The sequence below is a fragment of the Oryzias melastigma genome, linkage group LG9, assembly GCF_002922805.2.
Source record: "Oryzias melastigma strain HK-1 linkage group LG9, ASM292280v2, whole genome shotgun sequence".
NCBI lineage: Eukaryota > Metazoa > Chordata > Actinopteri > Beloniformes > Adrianichthyidae > Oryzias > Oryzias melastigma.
In genome coordinates, this window is record NC_050520.1 from 21,729,287 (window position 1) to 21,745,043 (window position 15,757).

At 37.9% G+C, this 15,757-nt stretch overlaps 1 protein-coding gene across 4 annotated transcripts in view; it reads right to left on the bottom strand.

Annotated features, from left to right (window-relative positions):
- The window catches only part of fam172a (family with sequence similarity 172 member A), a 146,155-nt gene that overhangs the window by 77,140 nt on the left and 53,258 nt on the right, over positions 1-15,757 (bottom strand). For all 4 annotated transcript variants that reach the window (XM_036213588.1, XM_024275667.2, XM_036213587.1 and 1 more), the window contains 2 exons: positions 11,379-11,597; positions 1,341-1,460 (listed from right to left, as the gene is read on the bottom strand). In XM_036213588.1, the coding sequence (XP_036069481.1) occupies positions 1,341-1,460; positions 11,379-11,597 (339 nt within the window). The remainder of the gene's footprint in view (positions 1-1,340; positions 1,461-11,378; positions 11,598-15,757) is intronic.

Sequence of the window (15,757 nt, forward strand, 5' to 3'; positions counted from 1 at the left end):
AGTCATGTACCCAGCTTAGAAATATGAGGGTTTTTTGTAGTCTAAGACATCTGCAGTAGTCAGTTCACTGCATAACAAAGGAATATTAAGCAAAGCTGAAAAGCACAACACTTAAAAATAACCTGGAAAACAAATGGTATAGCTGATGTACAAAATTTACAACAAAACAAATAAGTATGAAGTGAACAAAAACAAAATTTAACAGCTCATAGTGAGGTTTTTGCTCTTTTCAAGCACATTTACCTCATAGGAAATGACATTTTATTGACTTACATACATATAAGTCAAGAGAATTAAATAAAAAAAAAAAAAAAGATGATCTTTTTACAATCCAATGGGCAGCATAATGTGTTGGACAAAAACAGCATTTTTCTGTTTTTAAATCCACCTTTTGGAAGCATGGATAATGTGTAAGTGTAAAGATCTGACTTGGCTAGGTCATCACTGACTGGGTCATGATGGGTCATCATGATGGAGTAGTGTTGCAAAAATTAAAACAACTGAAACTGTTCCAAGAAAGAAACTAAATTAAAAGTGATCCAAACAAACAAACAAATGTTTAACCAGCAAAAAGTAGTAAGCACCATTAAAAGAGCATAGGGAGTAAAAGTTGACTCATGTACTTCAATCCCATCAGATGAACTGCTGTATTTCAGAAGAAAACCATGATTCTATCAAAGAATACACATGAGCATAGGTGCATTATGAAACAATGGCAAAATATTGCTTCGCCTGGTGAATTATATTTTCTTTTACATAATATGAACAGCTGAGGTTTTATATCGTTATACATGGGGAACAGATGGCAGAAGAATATACTATTAGAAAGAGGTAAACGAGTTAAGACACTGTGATTTTCTGCAAAAGGAGGGGCTTCAAAACCCCCAGATCCTGGTTTTCATGATAGCGTTACCCACAAATACCACCCATTTAAACATTGACGCTGAACGCCAATGGCACCAGTTGTTCCACACACTAATGTTGTCTTTGATGCCTACGTGGGAAATAGATTGAGAAGTTGAATTTGTCTCTAAAGATACTACACTTTACATTAGATCAAGTATTGCTGGAATGTGCAAGGTTAAAACAATAAGATAATTACAACTTGTACCAAAAAAGGCTTTCAGAAGTTGATAAGTACTATTGGTAGTGACAAACATCTGAAAAGGTTTTAGACCAATATCTAACTATTGTCTTTAGAATTTAAGACATTAGTAATGCTTTAATTGCTTTTTCTGTACCCAAAATACATGAAAATACTTGTGTGCATGTGGAAATGTTAGATCATTTTTAATGTTTTCTTTTGTTAGAAAGGGAAAACAGCCAAAAATAATACGTACCAGTTCAACAAATGACAACCCTCCATAGCTGTGGGCCACGATGAAGACATTCTTGGCTAAAGCTTTGGACACAAAGTGATCCCACACGTAAAGCACATGCTCTTCGGAGGAACCACTTCCCTGCAAAAAGACAAAAGTTCAAAATAAAAAAGAGGCAATTTTTTTGGTTAATTTTTGAAAATGGTAACAATGACGATTTTAGGAGTGTCCAATGAAAGAGACACAGCTTTGATAGAGTTTTCAACCTCAGCGGGTGCTTTACAACGACAGGATCAAAATCTGAACCCTAGGGCCAACAAAAGAAGGAGGAGAAAAAAAGAAATAAATAAACCAAACAGTTAGCCTTTGGTAATTTCAACAGAGCCACACTGCAGAAGATCAATATGTCTTGCATATTGCAAATGCCCTAAATGTTAAACTCAATAGGCAGAAGAACTTGGGCATTTAAATCTTAATTTGTACCCCTTTGCTGAATCAATAGCCCACCTAAACACCAGTAAAGGCATAATGGGAAAATACTAAAGGAAGGTCAAAGGCAAACATGAGAGGCAGGGGATACAAACATGCATGCAGAAAAACAATCACTCTCTCACGCACGCACACATACACACAAACACACACACATACACTGTGTGTTTTGCACGTGTACTTCTATCCCTCTCATTTGCATGCGTATAACCACACACATGCAGAAGCTCACAAAATTAGAAGACAAGTTTAATTAACCTGAGATGTAAGTGCTTATTCAAGGCTGGAAAGAACAATAGTAAAAGTACAGGCCAGCAAAGGGCAACTGTTAATGAACTTGTGACATTGATTGCAGGCTTTGATTTCCTATCAAACTGTCCAGTCCACAATAGAAATCCACAACACACCAAGCGGTATCTCTGCATATGGAACCTTAATGACAAGGAACACCTGCATTCCGACGTTCAGCATTTTGTACAGATGCAGAATACAAACACGATGTCTCGGCGCTGAAATAGACAGACACAGGCACACACATTTCTCCTAATTAGCATACCTTTGCATAAAAAATAATATCTTAAAAATAAACAAACACATGGCCTATGGAGAACAGAGCCTCATCTGTTAATTGAGTGTCAAACTGTTGGATGTGACTCAAAACAAATAATTAGCGATATAAGGTAAAGAAAGAAGAAAGTGTCTTAAGAGACCATCCTGCTAGTTTCCATGAAAGTGATTGCATTTTAATAGGACATTGTATTATAACAGAAAGATAATTACTTTAACTTTCACTTTCTTAAAGGTGGTAATTGAAGAAAAAATTGTGTAACACACACACACAATTGACTCATATTTAACTTTATTTTAGAACTTCCCCACATTGTGAATAGAGGAATTTTTTGAACTTGGCGGTATTTGTGTGTTTAAGTCTTTGTGTGCTTGTACTGTTTGATGATGTGCTGATGTGTATTTTTGTTGCTGTGTTTGTCTTGAGGTAAATTAAGATGTCAGAGTGTTTGTGTTTGTGCTAGATTAGCATGAGGAGGCTGCGGTGTCAGCGCTAACCTCACTTCGCAGAGTGTGATGCAAGACCTGGCAACTTCGCTCTGCCCTTCCCCTCTGCCATGGGTGAAGTGCATTTGCGTGTGTGTATGTGCACTTGCGGTTTTCGCCATATGCAGGAAGGAGCAAAGTTGTCTGTCTGAAAGGGTGCGACATCAAAGCCCTTTGAAGTCTCCCCCCTTTCTCAAACACCACGTCACCCTTCATCTGTGTGCCTCATTTCATTATTGTTGTCCTAACTTTCTATTTTTCCTCTGCTGAAACAACTTCCTTTTCTATGCATTCTTCTCTGGCTTCTTCTGTCCTCGTCGTTGTCCACCGTCAAACATCTAGCATTAGTTTCATTACCATCTGAAGAATTTTTGAGATTACTTCACTATGAACCTACTAGAGTAAGAATATGATTCATATACTCTGCAGTTTAAAAGAAAAAAAAATGTGTAAATATTTGTCCTCTGATTGTCAATAATATATGGTAAAGATGGGTTCCATTTTGGTGCCAACAAACACACAGTCTGCTTATATTCTCAGCAGCAGACTACTGCATGACTGACGATCTGGCATGGCGACGGAGTGGGTTAGCAAAACAACATTAGCATATTGCTGCTATTATTTCCTGAGGTTAATTCACTGTAGTGAAGCACCGTGAGATTGGCTTCATGTCACCAGCGCTAATATTGTGTCTTGGGTTTTTTATTTTTAAGCGCGTATGCATGTGTGTGTTTTTGTGCATGTGTGATGGTGTGTGTATGTGGGCTCGGGGAAAACAACCTCCCAAAAGCACACCTGTTGCCAGCATCCTTCAGCTATGAGTGTCGAGGGAAATTTGGAAGTGAATTTTTGTACATGCTTACTGAATGTACAGGGATCCAGTCTATCATCTAATAGAATATAAAGGTCTAAATCAAAATCTACAAAGCGCCTGAACCAGATAGTCTTCAGAATTTTACAGCAAATTTAAATTACAAGGACACTAAAACTTGAAGGAAACCTGAATTCGACTACACTTAATGTACCGGCTTGTTTTTACAGTATGGGATGATGCCAAACATGGTTGACAACTTTTTACTAAAATTATCCTTTAATTTTAAAAAAAGATTTAGACATTAAACAATAACCAAAATACATGGACATCAACCAAGTTAATCTCCATTGGAACAACACAAAGAAAATTTTTTTTTCTTTCAACTTTTTTTTTTTTTGTCAGTTCTGAGTCATGAACACATTTTAAATAAAATAAATACACAACTGAACAAAAGTTGTATAACATATCACTTATCCAAGTTATTTTTTTCGGTTTAAGGTGAAAAAGTTCAATAAATGTATTGAAATTGTGCAAAAGTGAGTTGGAATACCCCAAAGGGGAAAACACTAAAAGAGATCTCAATTTTAGCAAAATCCACCATGGTATTATACCTGTGTGTGCTTTAGTGGAAGTATTGTAGAAATGAAAATACTGTGGTTTCAGAAATGACAAGATTAAAGCAAAAATAAAACAATGAAAAAACAAACAGACCGTCATAACGGTGAAAATACTGGAATTACAGAAGTAAATGCAAAGAAAATCAAAACGTGAGTAAATATTTCTTATTTTTTATTTAACATCAAAAGGTACTAAAAAATTGAAGGAACTCTAAGAGGAAGAAGGGTGTCAGACCCTAAGTCGCAACTGAAACTGAAGTCAAGTTTCTTGGAGGTAACACCTGCATGATAAGAGCCTCACAGGCCAACAGCTTCAAGCACAAGTTCATAGTGTTTGTTGTAAGACAGTCTCTGTGAAGAGAAGACCTATGGGTTGTTAGATGGACAAGCTGAAGCAAGATAGATATTGCTAAGACATCAGAATAAGACATAGAAGCTTGCTTGGACCTGGAAACACCATTACAAGACTTCCAGAGACTGGAAAAAGGTGTTATGGACCGATGAACTAAAATTTGAAACCTTTAATTCATCACACACTATCTTTGAATGAGATCAAGAAGGTGAAAGGATGGCTCAACAGTCTGTGACATCAACTGTCAAATATGGAAGAGGAGGTATTCAATGTAAGCAATATAATGACTCTGAACACAAAACCAAGTTTTACAGAACTAAACATTGTCTTTTCTACCTGAATGTGCCTTTACTGAGTTGTATTGCCTTTTTTCATAAACAACGTTAATCACTGTAACTTTCATAACTCCACTTAAGGCCAGACTTGTTCACATGACCCCGAAGACCCTACGATATTCTCCACAACATGGACCTATATCAAAAGTCAAGTTCTGCTTCCCTCAAAAGAACTCTACTCTGGTACTTGTCCAGTGTTTATGCACGTTAATGAGAAGCAGGAAGAAGGGAGCAGAGGAGAGGAGTGGACAGCAGCCGAAATAACAGCACCTATGCCAACACAAACCCGGTGTCTAAGCAGCACAGGAAACAATGAGTCTATCAAAATCAACACACTGACAAACAACCAGCATAGACCTCCCTGCTCTTTCCTTCTGGCTCTCCTTATTACAAGTCGGAATATGAGTAGAGTAAATCTGAAAGTGATCAACTGAAAAAGTAGTGTTTTACACTTTTTATTTAATATTTTATAATTTAGTAAAAACATTTCAATGGGAGCCAGATATGTCAGGACAGTAACACAGGCTCCCTGTAGAGGCTTCTTAAGTTTGGAGAGTTTTGTGCAACAGGCTCCAGTCTTGTAAAGGTTTTACATATGTTTAAGTGTGTGTGAGAAATAATTTAAAGACAAATAAAGTATGTATTGGATGGTGTTATTATTTAGGAAATAATGAAAACAAAATATTTAGATTAGATGGGAGCTCCGTCTCAGTGTCTTCTCAATAAATTCTCTTACACCAAACATATCAAACTTAAAGATTGGCTCACGTTTCTCGATCCCTCATGTGCTCAGGCCACACACTGAGAAGAGCAACTTCCAGCTTGAGTCATTACAGCCTTTGATATGTCCAGCTGAGCACAGAACAGGGTTGTTTTCATTTAGCGTAATGATTAGATATTAAGTAAGTAGTGTAGGTAATTGCAGATTTGGAATTAGTAAAGAGGTTATTAGAATGAGGCAGTTTGTCTTTCCTTGTGTACAACTGCATACATGTCTATTTGCATATTAACATAAAGTGGTCCCACATGACGTCTGTTAGCCATTGCATTCTAATCAGTCTCTGGGACATGCAGTCCTTTACCAATACGCTGCCTTGTGTTTACTTCCCCTCTCATATTTGTTTCATTCTTTCTTCTCTTAAACAGCAGACAGAGAGCTGCGCTGAGCTGTGGGCTGTCTGGGAGCGGATGGGTGAGCTAGGGCAGGGGAAAGGAAAGTATGGAGCAAATTAGTTGCAGAGATGGGAAAATAATGACTGTGGCACTGTAGGTAATTAGCAGGTATAGCACCTGTGGAGAGTTGGGAATATAATGATGTGAGAAAGAGATAAAGAAATGGGAGAATGAGGTGAAAAATGTGTGCAAGACTAACAAGAGGGAGGAAAACTAAGTGTGTATGTGAGTATGTGTGTAAAAAAAAAGAGCAATGTATGTGTAGGGGTATTACTTGACTTTGCAACGAAGGGATTTACAGTGTAAGAAGGGTGAGTGAGTGGCAGAAGGAAAGAAAGATAGAGGAAAAAGGCTAAAGTATGGCCCCTGTGCAATCCCACGTGCCGATTAACGTGCACGGACTGTATACAATAAAATACCATGACCTTGGCAGGGTCACTCTGCTTTCACAATATTTGCCAGGCCATTGTTTCAAATCAATAACTCATTAACAAAGTACAAAGGAAGTTGCTGTGGATTTGTGAGATTCTTTATTAGAAAAGAGCGTCTGCGGGCCAAAGGGGTCATCGCTGTGACATCTCAGCTAGCCTCGTGCCTCTGCCCAGATTGTCAGGTGAAATTACTGAGAGTCATTAATTGACATAAGGCAAAGGAGAGCAGGCAGGCAGACAAGGCTGTGTTTGTTCCAGGATGACCCTGAGGGCTGTGTGCGTATGTGTGCGCCTAGGTGTGTGTTTGTATGTCTTTATTCAGCTCTCTCTGTATTTACAGCAGGGCTGTGTGCAGAGAGAAAATCAGGGGGCTTGGTGGGTGAGGAGGTGTGAAGGAGGACAGGATGGATGTGTTTGATGGTTGACCTAACTGGAAGATTGGGAGCAGGGATCTGAGACCAGCAACACTAATTCTGCCTTAGCTGAACACAACCACACACATGACTGCGCGTGTACAAATGTTACGGACGACACCATGCGAGCCCCGAAATGCCCTCACACACTAAAGAGCACAAAATCCAACAGCCTAAATCCCCTTTAAAACTTTTAGAAGTCAAATGCGCTCAATTATTCTCTGAACTAGAACACGAGATAAGCTTGAAATGAAAATAGACCCCACTGCAGCGGATTGGGTTAGAGTCTAAAACATGACAACCTGGATACAACTGCATATAGGTCAAAGCTCTCTCACAACTATACTCACGCACCCACCCAGCTACAAAAGTGGCTCCAAGCCAGTTTTTCCTTTTTTTTTCCTGCAGCAAGCAAGAGAACTGCCCTTTAGTCCTGATCATTGACCTCTCCTCTGACCAAGTTCAGAGGCTAATCAAGTTCCTACATGTCCTTGAAAGTGCTGAGGCGTTCTTCTTTGCAGCACTGCACATCAAAGGTCAAATAAACTGTGTATAATTGCTTGTGGGCCACAGGTTGTGCCAAACAGGTAAAGGTGACAAAGGGCACCAGTCTCACAGAGAAACACAGTAGTGCCCCTTTGGATACAACTGTCAACAAGCATGTGTGTGTATGTAGACGCTTGGACATCAGCTTACAGTGCAAACATGGGACATAATCTGGTAAGTGTAGACTCCGAGAAGAACTTCATCTGGGCCCAACAGACAAGTGTCAGCTGGGAATAAACTGCACTGTAGAGGCAGAATTCAAATATTGGTTATTACTGAAACACAAGACACAAAATTCCAGGACAAGAGCATAGACTGTATATAAGAGGTGGAACAAGACACCCTGTTTTTAGACTCGTCTCCAAAAAAAGACACGGCATTTAGGTAGCATACCTTCAAAATAACAAAAGAAACATATTTCAGTCAATAAGAGGTGTTTAAGAAAAGACGATGCTGGCTTTTTTGAGCTCTTTGCTCTTTTTTTCCCCTCTTCTTCTTTCCAGGGACTGCTAGCCTAATCCGAGCCAGCCAGCCTTGGGTGAACTCTTTGGAAGCTTCTTAAGCCCATGAATGTGCCTTTTGTTCCTGCCATTCCTCCGCTTGGCTGACAGAAAATAGCTAACTGGATTACTGCTAAAATTCAGAGTAAAGTGAACTCCCAAACTTCTATATGGCTAAGTGCTAAGAAAGTGCCCCCAACCTCCTTCCCCTTCACTATCCTCATCAGCATCCCTCCGATCGGACTTTCTATCGCTTCATGCCTCCCTCTGTCCTCCTTGTTTTTCCTCCTTCTTTGCCATCATCCCCCTAAACATGGCCCAGGGGGTATGCAATGTGGAGGAGTGGAGAGAAGAGGGATTAGACAAGGTTGAGAGGTTGCACACTATGAACCCAGGGCTAAAAAGTAAGAATCCTAAAAGCAGTTAAGAGCTTATTAATGTGTGTAAGGAAGCGTATTAATCAACTGAAGTCTATCACTGGGTTGCTGTGCGTTTGTGTGTGCGAGCATGGCAATCTTTGTGAGTCACTTTTCAGGGCAGAAATAATGAACACTTTTATTTTTGTGAAAAAAAAAGATCGACGGTATTTCCTGCATTTATATGCTTTGTTTTTTATTCTCTATTTATTTAAAGGACAGTGTAGTATAAGAATGCAAAAATGATTGTGTGTTCTCAATGGATGTGTGCAAGTCATCAAGCAGAAGAGAAGTAAGAGTGCAAGAGTTATTAGTTAATAACAAAAAAAGGACTAGTTAGTACTTGAGTGGAGGTTCAATTCCAAACCATCCCAACTTTCTGGATCAAAGGTCAAAGATCAAAAAGAGTAGCAACTTGCTCACTCACTGGCCCAACTCCTGCAGTTCTTACGTTCAAAATGCATTTGCGTTAAAAAAAAAAAAGAAGCAATATATATATATATATATATATATATATATATATATATATATATTTAAATATAATATTTTGTTTTGCTGGTTGTAGGACTGGCATGCAAGAAACCAGAATTTGCTTCTCAGGTGGCGGGCGAAGCTTAATCCAGTGTTGGTCCATAGGTCCTTTGCTATGTAGCTATGGCGAGGGTCCCAAGTCTGGGTCTCCCTATGCTGGTCCCCAGCCCGGATAAAAAACAGTGTTGTATCAGGAAGGAGATCTGGTGTAAAAAATCTCTGAGTGACCCCTGACCGGATGTGCCAAAAGGTGAACAACAGCAATGTAGCATTGCTTCATTTAGGGGGGATTATTGGACGAATATATCTCAAGGGTTGTACGGAATTTTCTTAAGGTGTGTATTACATGGAAAAGGTAGTATTGTCCAACTTCAAACAGAAACAGAAACCTTTGTAGTTAAAAAAATATGTTAACAATTTCTAATTTCAAAGTCCGTAACTGCAATTATAATAAAAAGATAAAAGTAGTACAGTAGTAATGACAGGTGGTAAAACACTCACATAAACATCCACGATTAATCTAAATCCAGTCCTTAAGTAAACTCTCAACATACTTCCCATAATGTCTTGTATATTTGTTTAACTGAAGTTGTCTTGGGATTAGAAAATGTGTTCAAAGAAAAAAAAAAATCCATGGTCTGCCTTTCTTATATCTGAACAAATTGGGTAATCCCACGACTGTGTAACTTGCTGAGCATTTCCGAGACATAAGACCCAAGAGGACACATCTGTGCACCATACTGGCTTTGTCTCGCTGCATTCAACCCTATCCAGAGGAGATGGTGCTAGAAAAGGGAGCCCAAATGCTGACAAGTATAGTATATATATATATATTAGTAAAATTCTATGCTTCTTACCAAGGTTTGGGAAACAAAAGAACTTAATTTGGAAGGTAATGCCAGTTAACAAACATATATCAGACAACAAATGTGGGAAAAAGTAAAATACCAAGAAAATTATGAGATATAAAAATGTTTAAAATTGACAGTTTTTATCTAAAAGTTGCTTTCAATGTCGCCATTACTTAGATGTTGCTGTGTTATTGTAGCCTAACTTTGATGTAGTTCTGAATAAAAATAAATAAATAAAGAGCTGACAGGAAATCTAAGATTGTGTGACATGATGACTCCATGATGATGTTCATCAAGACCCTAATGTCAGATGCTGTGAAGCAAGTTTGTCACTATATGATGAGGAAAGAGGCGCACATAAGAAAGTGTGATTGAGTATGATGGCGCAGCAGCTAATTATCCCTTATTAGAGTGTGTATAAAGGTACTGCCAGGGGGTGAGAAAATAAGAGCCTGCGTTGACAGCTCACACACCACCTGCTAGTCCCACAGCAACCCTATGTCCTGTCAGAAACCACAGAGTGACGTTTTTTTTCTTTTTACACACATGCACACACATGAACAAACACCTACCCACTCGTGCACACAAACTGTATATTCAGACATGACTGTGATGATGCTGCCATCAAGCAAAGTGAGATACAGATAATTGTTCTGAGACACTCTTATGTGAAATTGCACCATGGGAAATTTTCTATTGCTGTGTGTTTAATTTTTAAACTCTCGCTTAAACTGAATGCAATCTCGAGCAAATTGTAGCGTTTGATACATTTTGTTAGGAGGACTGGAGCACCAGACGTAGTGGAAGAGGATAACATTGTTTTCGCAGTTCATCACATTTATTTTTACAATGGATCTAGATTTATGCAGAGGGTCACTTCCTTTGTTTGACCACAAGGTAAACTGGATGAGCTACGCTCTTCAGGCCGAGTGTGTGCGTGTGTGAATGTGTGCATGATTAGAGTGTATACGGTTTGTGCGGCTGATAAGAATGTTGTAGTGTGCAAGCAGAATGTGTGTTTTGGAGATAATAATCCCAGTGGTCAACAAGGAGTGTAGGACCAGAGCGTTTCTGACCGCTCCAATGTCTGAGAGAGAAGAAGAGGGAGGGATAGAGGGATAGAGGGAGGTAGCCATGTGGTTAACACTTGCTCACTGAGAGGCGACTGGAGTACGGCCAGCCTCTTCACACACAGGCTGACCACACAAGAGCCTTTCTTCCTGCTGCCTTCCAGCCTCCCCTCATTCCTAGTTACCTAACAAACCTTTCCTCCTCCTTCACTTCTTCACTCTGCTCAGCCAATCCCCTTCGGACTATATTACCACTATTATCTTCATAAAATTTGATCCAAATTCCTTCTTCCCATTTTCTGACCCATGTCTCCTTCTACCACCCCAGAGCTGTCACTCTATCCACCTCCCCCCTTCGTCCCAGGTTTTAATGAACATATATCACTCTGTCCTCCAGCTCCGACTGCCCAAATCTTTTTCCTGCTGACCGTGTCCGTCCCTACCTCTTCCTTAATCCCCCCGACTTACCCGTATAGGAATGCGTTCAGTCTCCGTCTCTTTCTGTGGGTTACGGTATTTCTCGTAAAACTCCTTCTTTTTTTTGCCCTCTTTGTCGTCTTTGCGTTCCCTCTTTTCAGCTGGTTCGTCTGTGGGTTCCGTCGGAGAAGGAATGGGAGAGAATTTCGCAGGCTTTTCCTTCTCAAAGAAGTTCTCGTTGGGGTTCAGCACCATGACGCCATAGCCATCCTGAAAAAGGACGAAAATCAAATCTGTGTTATGACGGGAAAAAAAACAGCTAGCATTTATAGTGCGCTAAAAGTATTTATTCATGGCAAATTTAATGCAATAGATAGATGGATAGATACACAGACAGACTGCTCATAGAAATAATGTCAAGCTTCTCTGAAGTGGAATCATATGAAAAATATTTAAATAATCTAGATGTGCTAAATATGTATTTTATTTAGTCATAATCTTAGCAGAAGATTATTACATACATTAATCCTCAGAACGCATAAAGGAGACTTTTTTTTTACATAATTGGAGAAAAGTAGCCAAATCTAGACTGAAAGAATGGCGGTGAGAATTAAAAAGGAGTGTCGTTGCTGGAACAAGTCTTGAAAGAAGCTGAATGATTGAAACTCAGCAATGTTTTTAGTCAATGAGTAGATTTAGTGACTTCAAAGGCAGTGTGTTAATTCATATCAAACCCAATCGATTCCTCCATATCAGCAAGTAAGAGTAAGCTGTAGCTGCAAACTTTGGTGTAGTTGTAAATGTGATTGTGAGTATAGTTCTGCATGTAGCACAAAAAAGAAAACACCTAAGAAATCAAAGGTTGATAATAATAATAATGGCTAAAAAAAAATTATATTTGGTCTAAAATATTAAGGAATTAACAGAATAAAAACACAAGCAAAAAATTAGGAATGTAGCAACTGTAAGAAAGTACAGGTTATAATTTTATTTTATTTTTTTACTTTGCTAAAATTTTAATAAACTCTTGTTTATTGTTGCAAGCACTTGGAAAAAGAGACAGGAAATAGATGAATTCCTGCTTTGCTGTCTTCCCGCTTTATATATAAACTTATTGTGAATCCACTTTCAAAGCCTTTACAGAGTGTGTGCATGCCTGTGCAAACACGTAATGTTACGACTATTGGAAAAAAAATATAGTAAGAGTAAGAACAGAAGCAGAGATGAACAAAAAAGACCTTTTGGAGAGATGTGTGTGGGAATTAAGACAAGTAGCATTGCTCAGCTTCTTGTGCAAATCACACACAGTGTCCTCTCATGGCAGCACATCTTCTCTTAATAAGTGTTAACAAAATGTGCTCGTCTTCTGTTGACACAGCATGTGTGTCCCGCCTGCACCCACCGACATCAAACCTGCCACACACCCTTTCCCTTAGCACCTGCCGTGTGTTGACAATGGCGAAATGGCAGCAACAGCAAAATGACACTTTCTCACTTATTAATATTGTAAAATTAGTCTTATTCTCACTCCCTGTCAAATTCAGTCAGGACTCTCCGTCCCTCTTTACATGTCTGTGGCATACCATTTTGTCTCAGGACATTTTAGTTTAAAAAAAAAAAACAAAACAAAAAATCACAATCACATTTTAAAAACACGAGATTTTAAATCCACACTGCACTAAACACAAATATTCAATTGTTAGTAAATATATTTGAAATAGTTGTATTGAAAGTATGTGTGTATTTTTTATTTTTTAGTTTTTGTGCTATATACCTTTTAAAATTTACTCAAATTTTCCCATGTGTATTTACTCAGAATTTACATCCACTGATCCTGATTTTATAAACTATTTCAATTACATCAAAAGTACAGAAAATGTGTACCAGTGGTTTAGGATGGAAATATCTATATTCAAAAAATGAACAATATTAATTTTATTTATTTATTTATTTGTTTATTCTTTATTTATTTATTTGTTTATTTTTTCTCCGTGACAATTAACCTAATTTATTTCCTTTGGATCTGCAACCTAAATTAAGCTTTAAATAATGCACATACTAAAAAAACAAACAAACAAACAAAAAAAAACATTTACAAATAAAGTATTTTTTACATAACATTTACTGCAAATAAAGCTGACACTGAAACAAATATAAAAGTGTGTTTTACTTTTTGCCAACCTATGTTAAAAAATAATCTTTTAAAAATGTAATTGCATTATATAGGCATATCTAATCGTCATAATACGTAAAAATGTTTCCTTCTTTTGGTAATAGAAAAATTACTACTTTCATGTTAAAAGTAATAAATTAAATCTAATAATTTCGAGTTAATGTAATCCCTGGATATGAATATATATTTTGTGGCTTAATATTTTTTTTAAGTCGGAGCACTATTTTGTTCTTGATGTTATTACTTTGGATTTAATGCTTTAGGTATGATAAATATGTTAATACTCTATGAAGCTAAAGTTTAAATTTGTAATACATTTTAGCTAATTATTGTTTCAAATCCCAGGTATGACACAACTGAAGTGCAATGCAGCTGAATGAGGAATCCACTAAAGCTATTTATTCAAGCCTTTAAGGATCACAAAAATGTTTAGCAAAAACATACATTTAAGCCACATTAATAAAGTCTAAAATTATACTAATTAGAATAAAATAAACACATACAGAAGAGAGTAGCTGAGAAAATTTTATATTAATAAAAATATAACATAATAAAATAAGAAAAACATGAATAAAGAATTAGAAAGAGACAAAGAGAGCCAGAAAAGCCTTGTAGCTTACTGCCACTGCCCACTGGTGGTTGTCTGATAAAATAACTCATAGAAACAGTTCAGTCAGAGGTAATGTCATTATTCAAAGCTGTTAAACAGTACTAACCCATTACTATGTCTTACACAAGAATTAGGAATGAAAAGACAGTGTTTTTGTAAACACTTTTGTAAACAATAAAAAAATTCCACCTTCATAACACCAAAGTCACAATAAAATCAATAACTCTGTGCCAATGTCAACAAAGCGGGAACAGGTCTAGACTTTATCAAAATAAATGTTAACCTAGAGCTATTAAATGGGTTGTATTACACAGCACATATGCAAACTAAAGAGCAGCATATATCTACACAAAGTTTTATCTAAGTGCTCCTTTTTTGTCCCTAATCCTGATTTAAAAGGATAAATGTAAATGGTTTATAAAATCGAATGTGCACTTGTATTAATTTGAACCCAATGCCCTATAGCTGTGTTTACTCTTACCCTAATCCTGGTCAATAACTCTGTCTAACTTTAAACACAATGCAAAGCTCAAGTGGTTCAGTTCCTGTCCTTTAGTATCCTTATGCTAACTCAAAATGACCTAAAGCCCTTTTTTTAAGAGACAAATGCACATGACAAACCTAACAGTGCTAACCCTTTTAGCTAGTCAGTCACCCAGAAGATCATTGCTGTAAAGGCAACAACTGTTGATGGTGTACTTAGTCTGGAGGAGCCGGGAGTCCACTTCTATGTCGGAAGCTATCATTCATTTGAACACTGGCAGGTCTGCACCAGTGACAGGACAACTGTGCTCTCCCTGTCTGGTTAGTTTCCTTCTAGTTCATCTCTGCATCAGTCAATATCATTTATATAACATCACCAAGAGTATTTTGCTTATTCTTGCATGAAATGCAACAACTACTAGACTCAGTCTCTGATATATACTTAAGGTTTAGTCAAAAAAAAAAGCCAACATTGAAAACAAAACAAAAACCTATAAATCCTTGTGAGAAGTATGTAAATTAAGCAGTGCTTAATTCAAACAGGGTTTTTTTGTTGCACCTAGGTTCATCTGCAATTGACTCAACTATAGTTGTGATTCTGTCTTTGTGGATCTAGTTAACAATCAAGCCCACCCTTCAAAATCTGATCTTTGTGTTGTGATGTGCTGTCAAACTGTGAATCTTACACAAATGCCCATTCCCAACTTTGGGTCAGCTTGCTTTTTTATACCACATAATCTCTCTCACACACATTGCTAACACTGCTTTTGTCCTACGCACACACTGTCTCCTATAAAACAGACACACACGCTCTCCTAACATTAGGTCAATCTTGTCTTTCTGCTGTAGTATGCAGGCTAAGTCTCTTCCCATGCCCTATGGGTGCCCCTGTGCCACTACCACACTGAGTCCCTGCCCTGGGGCCAGCGGTCAAGAGGGTCACCTCAGCCCCTCTAAAGGGGGGCACCCCGACCCTCATCACCCTGCACTGGACGCTCCTTAGCTCTCCTTTGTCGGGCTGTCCAACACCAGATATCATGACAAAAGCTGCCGCTGCTACGGAAACCATGGTTTGTCTTGTATTCCAAATAAATACTTGAAAAGTTTTAAAACCTCAAAAGTTTCCAGCCAATTTTAAAGGCATTAAAGAAATGAAAACGTTTA